Raw genomic sequence first — 15,516 nt, 5'->3', positions numbered from 1 at the left:
CATTGTCTAAACATGAATAAATCCTATTTTAGTCTCCTAAACTACTTACAGTGAATAAAGTATTGTCAAAACATGAAACCGTCATATTTTCGTCATCTAAATTACTTTCTTTTTTGTTTTTTTACACGGTGGTCACCACTTATCGGAAGCCACTCATGTATGAGGGTGATTGCAAGTACAGTACGTTAGTGTGGAGATTTGATGAAGTGTTTACTTAAGGGGGCGGTTCATTAGGAATTTGTTAACGTTGGACTTGAAGACATTCAAGTTGTAGTCAGGTGGGAAACAGGCAAACGGAAGCGAGTTCCACAGGCGTGCAGTTCTAAGAAAGAAGCTTTGTTCATGGAATGCACGTTTTGATTTAGGCACAGATAAAGAGTGGGGGAAATTTTTCACAGTGCATTCAGCTAGACGGGTGTTTTTCGTGAAAGATTGGCGAGGGGGGACCAGAAATTGGAGTTCAGACGAGCACCTGCCATGGAAATAACGATAAAACAAGGATAGGCTCGCAACGTCTCTTCTGTAGGAGAGAGGTTGCAGGGTAGAGAAAAGGGCATCCCCCACTAAGCCACGAAGTCTATTTTGTATCCTGTCAAGGCAGGATAGGCTGTTTTTAGCAGCTCCTGCCCAGATATGGCAGCAGTATTCCATCCTTGGACGTACTTGGCTTTTATATAGATAGAGAATTGCATCAGTAGTGAGATATCTTCTGGAGCGGTAGAAGGATCCCACCATCTTTCCAGCGACCTTGGCAACAGACTTGATGTACGTGTTCCACTTCAGATCAGGAGTAAAGGTCAAACCCAGAAAGTTGTCAAAACACGGGCCTCTCCCAGACGAGAGCCATCCATCACAATTGATGCCAGATGGGAATCAGAGCGTTGATTATGTAAGGATAGGAGTTTGGTTTTAGATGCATTAAAGGTAACCAGCCACGTCTTCTCCCACTGAACCACGCGCTCGAAATCAGAGGAGAGAGAATCAGAGAGAACTTTGTCATTTACAGCCTTTGATGTCATCAGCATAGATGTCAACGAATGATTTAAGTGTGTGTTTAGGGAGGTCATTGATGTAGATCAGGAAGAGAGTTTGGCCCAGGATTGGCCCTTGAGGGACTCCAGCATTTATACTGCAGGCCTCTGATTTTTGTCCATCGACCACTACTCTTATGAGCCTATCGGAGAGAAATGATTTAATGATTTAGAAAACATTTCTAGTTATACCGTAGCTGGAAATCTTGTGAAGTAGACCCTTATGCCATATCTTGTCGAAGGCCTTTGATATGTCAGTGAATAAGGCATTGTTAAAACAGAAAAATCCTGCTTTAGTCACTTAAGTTACAGTAAATAAGGCATTGTTCATACATGGATAATTCTTATTTTAGTCATTTACACTGGAAATAGAAAGTTATTTGAAGATTACTGCTAATTAGAACAGCACTAGGAGGAACTGGTAAAACTTTTCCAATTAAATTGATTTTGGTAGCCATTCGATCAAAAAATGACGTAGCCTTAGCTCTTGCCTTGTGCGGAATAGCTATGACTTAACTACTAGATAGAAGACTTGCTCATTCTGCTTTGAAATTACTATTAAACATTTACTTTTTCAATATTCCCGTGTTCAATATCTCCAAAACATCCAGCATGGGAAAAATATTGCAAAACTTATAGTTTAGGATGAAAGCACAATGGCACACACAAAAAAAATCACATGGGGCTCTTGATCGATCCTTGCAAGATTTACGTGGCAATGCCAGAAGATTTCGGAATGCTGTAATATTGCTTGCAGGAGATTTAAGACAAACGTTACCTCTAATTCTTCCATCAACACTAGCAAATGAAATAAATGCTTGCCCCAAATACTCTAATTTTTGACGCCATGTTGAGACATTAAACTTAACTCAAAATATGCATGTCCAATTGCTTAACGATCAATCCACAGAAATTTTCGCATCAATTCTTGGAAATTGAGAACGGAAAAGTGCCGGCTGATCCGAGTTAAGGGCGAATTTCGTTGCCTCATAACTTCTGTAATTTATTTACATCAAAAGAAGAGTTGATAGGAAAGGTTTCTCAAGATATTCAAATTAATGATAAGAATTCCAGTTGATTGGGTGAACGAGCTATTCTTGCAGCTCAAAACAAAGACGTTCATGAACTTACGATATAATTCAAGTTAAAATTCCAAATGAGTTACATACAAGTCGTCGACACTGTTGTGGAAGCAGATGAAGTGGTTAATTACTCAACAGAATTTTTGAAATCACTAGATTTTCCAGCACTGCCACCGCATGTACTACAATTAAAAATTGGCGTACCAATTATCATGTTGCGAAATATAAACCAACACAAGATTTACAATGGAACATGGCTTGCAGTAAAAAATTAATGAATAATATCAAAAAAGCAACAAACTTGACAGGACCTTTCAAAGATGAAGATGTCCTCATTCCACGGATTCTTATGATTCCACCGAAGACGCCATCTAAATTAAGGAGACTGCAATTTTCAATTCGATTGTCGTTTGCAATCACCATCAACAAAGCTCAGGGACAATCTCTAGAATTGTGTGACTTACATCTACACACTGACTGTTTCTCACATGAACAATGTATGTTGCGTGTTCAAGAGTCGGCAAATCAGAAAATCTCTATATCTGCTCAGAAAATGGAACAACAAAAATTGTGTATCCACACGTATTGGGAAATTGGGCATGTACGAAACATGCATTTTCTCATTTTCGAATATTTTTCCATTTCTTTTTTATTACATTTTCAACCTAAACAAGGCACATTGCCACTTTGATGTAGGGGACTACTATCAGGGACATAAGCTACAGGGTACTATATGGGGAGTTGGGTAGCAAAATGCCGGTTCACGTTACACTTGAACTTCTGCATGTCAGTACATTTGGGGAAGCAGGAACCCGGAAGGGAATTCCAAACTCTAGCGGTTCTGGGGAATAAACTACTGGAGTAAAAGGCTCTCTTACGTCTAGGGATTTACGCTGTGAAGGGGTGGGATTTTGCTGCTTGTCAGGTTTGTCGGAAGTATTTACGTCGAGGGCGTAAAGTGCTTGCACTTCGTCGGAGCATTCACCGTTAAAGTACTTGTAGAACAGGCAAAGGGGTGTTAAATTTCGTCGATGGGACAGAGGCAGGGTACAGCTAGTATATATATATATATATATATATATATATATATATATATATATATATATATATATATATATATATATGGAAAAGCATATGTGCCTTTGTACCAAAAGAATATACATTTTAGCGTGTACGAGTACTTTATGATATTAAAAGAAACAAAGCCTTTGGACTAACTTTGATTAACTCATAGAAACATAATAAGATGCATATATATATATATATATATATATATATATATATATAAACATATATATATGTATATATATATATGTTTATATATGTGTGTGTGTGTGTGTGTGTGTGTGTTAAGAGATTTGTTTGAGTGTCTGAAATGTCTTTCTCATATTTATTGGCTAGTTTTCAATTTTTCATCTTGTTTTTGAATAGTCTGTCTGTTTTTATTAATAAATTATATATATATATATATATATATATATATATATATATATATATTAGTGGTGGGACGATTCCAACTTTTTCTCGATTCCTATTCAATTACCGATTCAGTTCTAAATTTCCGAATCCGATTCGATTCCCGATTCCGGTTCCGATTCTTTTAATATTTTTAAATATTTAATTAGAGAATTTTTTTTTAGTAAATCTTCAAATTATTACATAAATCCCCGGGTATTTCAGGGTATATTTTTTCTCAAATGTTTTCCTTGTAATATATTGCAAAATAAATTGAAAGACAACAAATGGTTTATTTTTATTTTAAACAAAACAAAATTGTATCAGTTCGTCTATAGTGTACAACATGCTACTTGAAAATTTTCATAAACAGTTGAAAATAGTCGACGATTGGTAGGTAAAATGAGAAAATTTTATTTTAATTATATAAATCTGGTGGGTTATTAATTGATTTGTTTTCCTGTAAAAAAACGAGATGCAAATAATAACAACTAGCAGGACCTGTGGAAATTCTATAGGGCAATCATTCACACGCAATATATTGATGTTAGCATGCATGGCGTAAATAGAGATGCTCTGATATTATTGTAACTCTTGTTAAAACTGCAAAAGTATGTATCTAAGCTGGCAAACCAGCGCCAGAAAAAAATGCCAAGCATGTTAAATCTTTGATATTAAAGTGCGAAGACTCTGATAGACACCATATTGCCATTAATTAAATAGGTGCGAAAAGCTTTTTAAAATCTGCGATATTGAATAGGCAAGTGAACTTTAAAATATTTACTTTGCTTAAAATAAAATCTAATAAAAACAAATTAAATTAGTTTTTGAGATTCTGGGATTTCCTTGTATCCAAAAAGGTGCTTTAAAACTTGAATTATTTCAGCAGAAGCCTATGAGAACCACGCCAATGTACAGCAGGCGTCAATGAAATTTAACACCCCCACCCACCCAGAGCATTTAAAACTTGTTAATAATCGTATGAACTCCCGCTGGTGAGGGCACATAGACATTTTAGCGAATAGATGCAAAACGATAACAAAGGCAATAGGCAAGTTATAAATGACCAATAAATAAAATAAATTAAATTCTGCTAATCAATGTTAAATCTGTAAAAATGAGATTTATAACCCATTCTGCCCCCTTCTCAGTCTTTCAATTTGCAATACATTACAAGGAAAACATTTGAGAAAAAATATACCTGGAAATTACCCAGGGATTTATGTAATAATTTGAAAATTTACGAAAAAAAAACCAAATCTCTAATTAAATATTTAGAAATATTAAAAGAATCGGAATCGGGAATCGAATCCGAATCGGGAATCGAATCGGAATCGGAAATTTAGAACGGAATCGGTAATTGGATAGGAATCGAGAAAAATTTTGGAATCGTCCCACCACTAATAAACAAAAAGTTATTATAATCCCATGCAGAAAAATGCAAATTCTATTTAAACTCTATGCATAACAGATAGACAAAAATTGTATTTTAAATTCATTCATTACAGAAAAACGAACATTTTGTTTTTATTTCATACAGACAAACGAAAATGCTATTTAAATCTTATGTGTAAACGACCAACAAAACGTTTAGTTTAAATCTTATGCATAACCGACAAACAAGTATTCTATTTTAACCTTATAGAAAACAAAAAATAATATTTTAACAAAAACAGAACTAATATTTTATTTCCATCTATAGCAGACAAATAAAAATTGTTTTGCATTAAAGAAAACGAAAATTCTACTTTCCTCTGATGTGTAACAGATAAACCGAAATTCTATTTTGATCTCAAGCATAACAGACAAACGAAAATTCTTTTTTAATCTAATGTGTAACAGACAAACGAAAATTCTCTTTTAATCTAATGTGTAATAGACAAACGAAAATTCGTTTTTTAATATAATGTGTAGCAGACAAACGAAAATTCTTTTTTTAATCTAATGTGTAACAGACAAGCAAAAATTCTTTTTAAATCTAATGTGTAACAGACAAAAGAATTCTTTTTGAAATGTAATGTGTAACAGACAAACAAAAATTATTTTTTAATCTAATGTGTAACAGACAAAAAATTCTTTTTTAATCTAATGTGTAACAGACAAACAAAAATTCTTTTTAATCTAATGTGTAAAATACAAACGAAAATTCTTTTTTAATCTAATGTGTAACAGAAAAACAAAAATTCTTTTTTAATCTAATGTGTAACAGACAAACAAAAATTCTTTTTTAATCTAATGTGTAACAGACATACAAAAATTCTTTTTAAATCTAATGTGTAACAGAAAAACAAAAATTCTTTTTTAATCTAATGTGTAACAGACAAATCTAATGTGTAACAGACAAAAAAATTCTTTTTAAATCTAATGTGTAAAAGACAAACAAAAATTCTTTTTAATCTAATGTGTAACAGACAAATCTAATGTGTCGCAGACAAACAAAAATTCTTTTTAAATCCAATGTGTCACAGACAAAATTTTTTTTAATCTAATTTGTAACAGACAAACGAAAATTCTTTTTTAATCTAATTTGTAACAGACAAACAAAAATTATTTTTAAATCTAATGTGTCACAGACAAACAAAAATTCTTTTTTAATCTAATGTGTAACAGGCAAAAAAAAATTCTTTTTAAATCTAATGTGTAACAGACAAACGAAAATTCTTTTTTAATCTAATGTGTAACAGACAAACAAAATTTCTTTTTAAATCTAATGTGTAACAGGCAAAAAAAATTCTTTTTAAATCTAATGTGTCACAGACAAACAAAAATTCTTTTTAAATCTAATGTGTAACAGACAAAAATTTTTTTAATCTAATTTGTAACAGACAAAAAATTTTTTAATCTAATTTGTAACAGACAAACAAAAATTCTTTTTAAATCTAATGTGTAACAGGCAAAAAAAAATTCTTTTTTAACTCTAATGTGTAACAGGCAAAAAAAATTCTTTTTAAATCCAATGTGTCACAGACAAACAAAAATTATTTTTAAATCTAATGTGTAACAGACAAAATTTTTTTAAAATCTAATGTGTAACAGACAAACAAAAATTCTTTTTAAATCTAATGTGTAACAGGCAAAAAAAATTCTTTTTTAAATCTAATGTGTAACAGACAAAATTTTTTTTTAATCTAATTTGTAACAGAAAAACAAAAATTCTTTTTTAATCTAATAACAGGCAAAAAAAATTCTTTTTTAAATCTAATGTGTAACGGGCAAAAAAAATTCTTTTTAAATCTAATGTGTCACAGACAAACAAAAATTCTTTTTAAATCTAATGTGTAACAGACAAAAAAAATTTTTTTAATCTAATTTGTAACAGACAAACAAAAATTCTTTTTTAATCTAATGTGTAACAGAGAAACGAAGATTCTTTTTAAATCTAATGTGTAACAGAGAAACGAAGATTCTTTTTAAATCTAATGTGTAACAAACAAAAATTCTTTTTTAATCTAATGTGTAACAGATAAACAAAAATTATTTTTAAATCTAATTTGTAACATCCAAACAAATTCTTTTTAATCTCTTTCATAACAGGCAAACGAAAAATCCTTATTAATCTTATGTGTGACAGAAATACAAAAGGTCTATTCTAATTTCATGCATAACAGACAAACGAAAGCGCGATTGATACTTTTGCAGGACAGACCAAGGAAACTTCTATTCAAAACCTATGTCTAAAAGGCACAAACTTTTATTTTAAACTTATACGTAACATTTTCTATCTATGTTCTTTCACACGAGAACAACAGTAATAAACAAACACACACACGCACACACACACACATATATATACATATATATATATATATATATATATATATATATATACTAGCAAAAATATATATATATATATATACTAGCAAAAGTACCCGTCGTTGACTTGATTCAAAAACAGCCTACAGAAAATGGACTTTGATTTATGAAAGTATGATAGGTTATGAAAAGGAAGGGTTGTAAAGAGATAGGTTCGAATTTGGGGGTATCAAAACCAAAGCAAAATATGATGAAAGTAAAAATAAAATAGATAAACCCCATAATTTATTATACCATACCTGTCCACAATGAAAAACTTATCACAATATTCTGTGGATCTATATTAAAAAAATCTTGTTAAACCCCATAATATTATTATACCATATTTCTTCAAACTGAAACATAATTATTAAAGTATACTTACGCAGATAGATATGAAAATTCTTTATTAAAGCGTGTGCCTATTTCCATTCTATGGAGCCCAGGCACGAACGCTGACCCCACAATTTTAATGAATCACCGTTCTGCCAGATCAAACATACCCATTCCTGTGTCTCGATACATCTTCTATCATTATATGTAATCAGTTTTATAAAAGAGTCAACCATATAGGAGCCTATTCCTAACCAGACACACACACACACACACAGACAGACATTCAGCTTTATATTATATATATATATATATATATATATATATATATATATATATATATATACTAGACTACCCGTGACCCGTTTGGTCAGTAGGTTATATTAGCTATGGAATTCATATATGAGCGTGACACTTGTAACGTAAAGAAAATAGTTTTTATTTTGACATAACAGAAACATTTCTATGAAAGTATATTAAAAAGAATATAGATAGATTTCTATGAGTCGTTCTGTTTATTATAATTGATTATTTTTGAAAAAATAAATTTACACTTACTGAATTATAAGTGGTTGGCCATACTTATAGGTAAATGTGCACTAAACAGATACCATAATACTTATAGTTAAATTCAAATTTTGATATATCTGCTTTTTTTACATCATTCATTTCTGTATTACGTTTAAGTTATTTTAAACCCCACTCTTCCCATGTTGAATAATAATTTCGAAATAATAACGTTAATATTTCAGCGTCCCAATTGTTCTTTTGTTTTTTTTTTGTTTTGTTTTTTCGTGTTTAAATTATCCAAATAAACAATTGTTAATGCTGTCTGCTTTTTTTTACATCGTTCATTTCTGTATTACGTTTAAGTTATTTTAAACCCCACTCTCCCCATGTTCAATAATAATTTCGAAATAATAACGTTAATATTTCAATGTCCAGATCATGCGTGCATGCGCCACCGGATGTCGTAACCCGGAAAGTGGGTTACATACATCGTTACAAGATCATTTGAGTTTTATAATTATATAGAAACACACACACACACACACACATATATATATATATATATATATATATATATATATATATATACCTCTGGTTTGATTCTTGGGATTCTTGCAGGTGTTGCCAATTATGTATATCTATGTTGTACGCATCTGTTGTTCTCTCAACCCTTACGACCCTTTTCTCGTCTGAATCTCTTTCTATTTCCACCCCTTATCACCATTTATTGATAAAAACATACGTGTTTTCATATCTATCTTTCTAATTACCTTAACTTTGCCTTTTTTTCTGTAATCTTAGACACCTAGTAGTAGTAGTAGTAGTAGTAGTAGTAGTAGCCCGGCAAAACTCGAAATTTTCACAAGAGGTCGAAACGAACAGCGCCTGGAATCAGTTTACCCCTGTCAATGATCGGTTCGTTGGTAGCTAATGAGACCAATCCTAGAACCCGTAACATTGTTTGTAGGTGTTAAGTTGCTACTGACGGTATAGGATTTTTACTTGCACGCTCATGTGATCTCTTCGCTAGCTCAAACACGTTTTACATAGTTATTCACAAGCATCTCGGCATGCCTCTCGCCATTTAGGTTTTCCAGCCTTTGCGGTATGTAAAACAGTACAGCATATATACATTTTAATAAGTAAAAAAACATGAAATTATAAATATTTTTTTTTATTCAAATAAATTATTTGAATGATAACTTTTTGAAACGTATGCATTTTTGAGCACCTACCCTGAAAAAATCCTCTACACGTCACTGAGGTAAAGTACTTTTTTTCCTACTTCATTTGTGGTGGTTTGGGGTGATTTTTTTTTTTTTACTGCAAACACATCAACAATTCTATATAAAATTACTTGCTGAATGGTCCCTCGATTGTAGTAGGAATAAAACGTAAATGCATAGTAACATATAATGCTACTGAGACTAAACTTCTTTCCTTTAACAATTACAACAAACATTCTCAGCCACCAATTGACATGACTAATAATACTCTACCTGAAAGCTCATTGGCTAAAGCTCCTCGGTGTAACAGTCCCAGGCAATTAATCGATTAATAAATTACTTTGCGCATCTCAAAATACGGAGGTCAAAACCTTGCTTGCTGATGTTTGCATCTTTTGCCGATTTAAACGACATGAAATATTAGGTCCCAACGAATAACCATGCATCTAAATAACTCATTATTATATATTGACACAAAACTTCTTTCCGTTACATTGGATCGCAAATGTGTTTTATATTGACTGTGATCAAACGCGACACCCACTTTGAACACAGCTTTTCTATTGATTTTTATGCAACATGGTAAATACACTGCTAATATTCAATTTCGTTTACAATCCGCCAACACCTGTTTTTTAGATTCTAAATTTTCTTTTTCAACAATTGCCGAATTTAGGCGAACTGAGCGCTCAGAGATATTTGTGTCTGTACGACTGTGTTGAATAATCCAGACCCTCGGCGAGTGACGTCAAATAAAAGTCGGCCACAAGTTTGCATGCAAGGACCGGGAGATGACGTCAAAGAGGAGTCAAACTCTAGGACGTAAAATCCTCGGTCAGCGAGTTTGACCAACATTTTAACAATACAGGTTGCGATGCTGACGTCATCTGGGCCAATAAACAGATATACAGAGAGAGAGAGAGACAGACAGACAGACAGAGAGAGCGACAGAGACAGAGACAGAGTTGGAGTCCAGAGAGCGACACGAGAGGCGTGCGAAGCAACACACTCTTCTCCATACACCACCAGCCTCGCCACGCACGCCACTAGACATGTCAAACTGTTATTCGAAAACCTAAAGGTTATATTTTGAATGAACTGAATATTTTTATAACCAGCTCTGTGTGTTTTTATTATCAGCAACAAGTTTATAAATCGAAAAATGACAAAGGTTTTATAAACAAATTAAATATATTTAAAAGCCCATTTGACGATCGGCCACTAGTGAAATATAACATATGCCTAAAGTTATCGTACAACATCGAAACCATTGTTTCTGATGGAGCAAAGTTGGACTAACACTTATTAAGCTATCAATTTGCTTGAATGGATTTTTCCATATCAGAAAGTAATTCTTTATCAACACAAGATATTCAGTTTTTTTTTGTTTTTTTTTTTTTGTTTTTTTTTGCTGTGAAAATTTTCAATAGTAGTTCATTTAAAAATGTGTCAACAAATAGTCTAATTGGGCTTAAACTTTAACAATTAACGACTAATACTTTGTGAAAACTTTATTTTTAATTAGTGAAACCATCTATATTATTGGGTGATGTGTTATATTGGTATTAAAAATACTTCCATCTTTTTAATCCTCCGAGTCGGATAAAATATTTTTTGAAAGAAAATTAATTACTATTTTTTGAAAACTATTTTTTTTTCTTAAAATAATAGACTAAGCTTCTGCAAAACAAGGTGACGAATCGAATAGAACAGAGTTTCCCTAATAATTTTACTCATCTTCATCCCCAAATAAGGCATATTGCCTAAGAAAGATTGACAAGATTTTGGTTTACGTTACATTTGAACTTCTGCATATCAATACAGTCAGGAAAGCAGGTGAAAGGAAGGGAATTCCGAAATCTAGCTGCTCGAGGAAAGAAACTATTGGAGCAGAAAGCTTTCTGGCATTTATGGACCTCAACAGTGAAGGGGTGTGATTTTGTTGTTAAGCGAGTTTGTCGGGGATATGTACATGGAGGGGACACAAGTGTAATGAGTTAATCAGAGCACATTCATTAAAACACTTGTAAAACATACACAGGGATGCAACATGGCGGAGATGGGACAGGGGTTGGAGCCTAGTTGACAAAGCGGGGCCTATTAAATTAGAGACCTTTTCTGGGACCATATCCAAGAGAGGGAGAGATTATTTATTGATATACTAGAAGTGGCAATAATACTCAATGAATGAGCGAATTGTAGCTTTGTAGAGGTTAGGATACTCTCAGGTGTGAGTTGTTTTCTAGCACGACAGATTGAACCTACCTTTATTGCAGTAGCCGTAATCATATTTTTATTATTGAAACCATCTATATTATTGAGTGGTCTTTTATATCCTTATTAAAAATGCGTCCATCTTTTTAATCCTCCGGGTCGGATACAATATTTTTTGAAAGAAAGTTAATTGAAAATCATTTTTTGTTCTTATGCTGTTGCAAAATGATGTGACGAATTGAATCAAAATAGGCGCCCGACTGCCAAATTACTTCAACTCATTCAGAAACATACTCTATTGAAAACTATGTTAAAGCGTTCATGTGTAACGCCATGGTTGCAAAAAGCGTTCATTTAATAACGATGAAAATTTCTCAAATTTAAAAAGCCTCTCTTGGTTTGCCTCTCCACGGAAGGAAACTTAGATACAAAGTCAGTTTTTCACATGGGAAATATCTTGTCCACTCAAAACAAGCACATTGGATAGGTCAACCATAAATAATTTCCTTTGTTGAGAAAAAAAACTTCTCTGATTGGGCATAAGGATAGATACTACATCTCTGTGTCTTTTTTTACAAATGCTTTAATGTTATGTGCTCTGATAAACTTGTAGCACTAGTACTTCATAGATATAAATACCCCCAACCAATCCGACAAGCAGCAAAATCTCACCCCTTCACTATAGAGATTTCTAGATGCTAGTTAACCTTTGTTTTAATAGTTTCTTTCTTCGAACTACTGAACTACTGGTCTCTCTATGGAACCAGCTACTCGATAGGGTCATAAACCACCGCACCCGACAGTGCTTCAAGGCGCACGAAAAAAAAAAAACTTTGGGAATTTCCTCCCTGTTTCCTACTTCTCTGACTATATTAACATGCAGAAATGTAAATGTAATACGACCAGACGTCTCGCTGCTCAGCTCCATAACTTGTGCTCTGTAGATATGACTCCAAATTATATTCTTTTACATTCATTCATTTAATTGGCAAAGAAAACACGCACAAGCGATTACCATTTTACAAGGGGAAACAAGTAAGTTAGGATTTACAACGAGAAACTATTCAGGCGAAAAAAACGTGGAGGTTCAACCAGTGTTTGTCCAAGTGCGCCTTGAAACACTGTCGGGTGCGCTGGTTTATGACCTTATCGAGTAGTTGGTTCCATAGAGAGGCCACGCGAACCGAGAACACTGCTTTGTATCGAAGCCTCCGAAACCGTCGAAGGTAGACCTTTTTCGTGCGTCCATCAAGCCTGCAATCCGGGGTAAGGGTGAAGACCAGGTCTCGAGCCAGGCCGCACCGTCCGTGGAAGATGTATAGGATGATGAGGTCGTTTCGAAGCCTCCTGCGCTCAAGGAAAAAGATTTAGAGTCCTTAAACGTTGCTCATAGGATAAACCTCTGAGGCCAGCCACCAATGAGCAATATAACTCGTTTACGATGAATATGAATTTTAAAAAAATCATTCTTTACATCGTGGCTAACATTTTTTTTAAGTCATATTATCTTTAACTTATTCATTTTACCTTTTCGGTTTGTGTGTATGTTTTTTTGTTTTTTTTTGTTTTTTAGGGGGGGGTTACGTTTTCATAGTCTGCATGGATTGAATTGAATAATTTGTATTTCGTGTTTATTCCTACAGGACTTATTTTCCATTTATTTTTTATACTTAGATTCCTTTATAAAATTATAAAAAGAGGCCACCTAACGCGATTACATGCTTCATTGGTTTGTAGATAAGAACATTAAAACGAGTCAACGGTTTCATGTGAATAACATTCCAAGAGAATTATATTTGACCTTTGATACCATCTTGATTTCTTTTATTACATTCACTAGAATGGTAACGTATGTTTCAAAGCGAAATCTCAAATATTTCATTGAAGAATATTAACAAAAGCAAAACGGGTTTATTAGAATCATCTATTATATGAATCTCACCTGTCTGTTTAAATGTATGTATGTATGTATGCTTAAACGTTATGACAGAGGCGACGAATTTTCACGAGATTGTTATCGTTCTTAAGCTCGACGCTTCGGGCGACAAATATCGAAAAATTGGCTAAAAACATTAATTCCTTCACCGTCAACTGGGCACTTTTTACAAGATGGGGGTCGCTTTTTCACCGATATTTTCGAAAGTCATCCCCCCTTTTCGATTGACTAGCCTTAATTTAAACCTTCGCCATTTCCGGTTTGGCGATGGGCGCAACGGCAAAGACGTCACGTTGTTATATGGTCAGGTGAATTTGATATTATAAAGCGTGTCATATGGTGTATGTGAATATATTCCATAACAACGTACATGTTTAATAGTTGGGTTTATCGTTTATCTTTATATTCGTGTACGTGTAAATGTTTGTATGTATATAAACGTCGCATCATTTAGTTAATCGTGTGTATACTTTAACATTTATGTCACCATTTTTCTAACAGATGTAAATAACACAACACATACCTGAATTATTTATGAACATATATTCTTATGATCTGTCATTTTCAAAGATAACACGTTCTTTACATCTTTGCTGCCCGAAGCGACGCCACTTCCCACGTCATCTTGAATCGTCCGTTCTTTCTGATGTCCAGCTAACAACTGCCTAGAATCTCCCCAAATGTACATACAGCGCGTGTTTCTTTACGTCACATCATTAGATGTCTCAGACCAACAGTTGATGTAACCCTAATCTAGTTATTTGTTTATGCAAACCCCAAAATAATGTTTACTTCTATTTTTTATTTTCTCATTCTTTTTGCGATTTATTATATTATATGCCAATCATTCTTTTCCCAATTTAATTGTTTATTTTTCTAATCATAATAATTGATCCAGCGACCGTCGCTCGAATCAATCAATAATAATAATAATAATAATAATAATAATAATAATAATAATAATAATAATAATAATGTTTTGGCCCTTGGTCCTGCTTGCCACAGTTAACACAGATACTACGCTATGATCAGAGCCTTACGAGTCACAACATTACAACTTTTTTTTTCACGTTTTTTTCCTTCTCCGCAGTACAGGGTTCGAGCCTGTCTGCCTACTACCACTTTTGTTTTGCTCAACACACACCTCTAAACACCCGGGAAACGCCGGGTACCCAGGCTAGTATACATATAAATATACACATGCCTACATATATGCGTGCATATACAAATAAATACATATAAATACATACATATATATATAAACATACATATGCATGCATATACACTCATACATATACATATATACATACATATACATACACACACAAATATATATATATATATATATATATATATATATATATATTTGTGTGTGTGCTGATTGTCACTTCTTGACAGAAGAAGATCATCTTTCCCTACCTTCATTGTTGATTACTTAATCATTTTCATGTATTTTTGAAAATATTTTCATATATACACTTATACACACATACATATATACATGTGGAGATGTGATCAAGATGCATCAATTCCTATTTTCTGTGTGAACGAACGTGGCTCTTCAGACCAGCCCTGCTCTTACACAGTCTGTTGCAAAGGTCACACATAAGCTGAGATTGAGGGATACCAACTGGTGCTGCTCTACTGTGGACGCTCATATGACGCTTCAGGCCTCCACTCGATTTACAGACCACAAAGCAAAATACAGTATACTTACATACATATGATGATTGCGACGTCTTTTCAGACTTTATGGCACTCCCTCAGTCATTGAAAGACCATGTGCCCGAAGATGACTTTTCAGTCCTACCAGCGACTTGCAAACCCTCAAGCAGACATGACACTGAAGACGGTCATTAGTTTGGATAAAATCAACAGCAACGGAACCCGTATCATCGTGCGCTTTCATGTGATTAACAAGATCTGCCTTGAATAAC

The 15,516-nt window shown here is 33.3% G+C and overlaps 2 protein-coding genes across 2 annotated transcripts in view; both read left to right on the top strand.

Moving 5' to 3' along the window:
- LOC145278026 (ammonium transporter Rh type B-like) overlaps positions 1-15,516 on the top strand; it is a 132,242-nt gene that overhangs the window by 12,487 nt on the left and 104,239 nt on the right. The gene's annotated exons all lie outside the window — the stretch shown is intronic.
- The window catches only part of LOC145278265 (uncharacterized), a 48,984-nt gene continuing 35,834 nt past the window's right edge, over positions 2,367-15,516 (top strand). The window contains exon 1 of the mRNA XM_080130557.1: positions 2,367-2,685. Coding sequence (XP_079986683.1) covers positions 2,367-2,685 — 319 coding nt within the window. The remainder of the gene's footprint in view (positions 2,686-15,516) is intronic.

Source organism: Euprymna scolopes, chromosome 6 (genome assembly GCF_053919585.1).
Source record: "Euprymna scolopes isolate OS-2025 chromosome 6, ASM5391958v1, whole genome shotgun sequence".
In the NCBI taxonomy this organism is placed as follows: Eukaryota; Metazoa; Mollusca; class Cephalopoda; order Sepiida; family Sepiolidae; genus Euprymna; species Euprymna scolopes.
The sequence above is the reverse complement of the archived record's forward strand: the minus strand, read 5'-3'. Positions and strand labels throughout refer to the sequence as shown.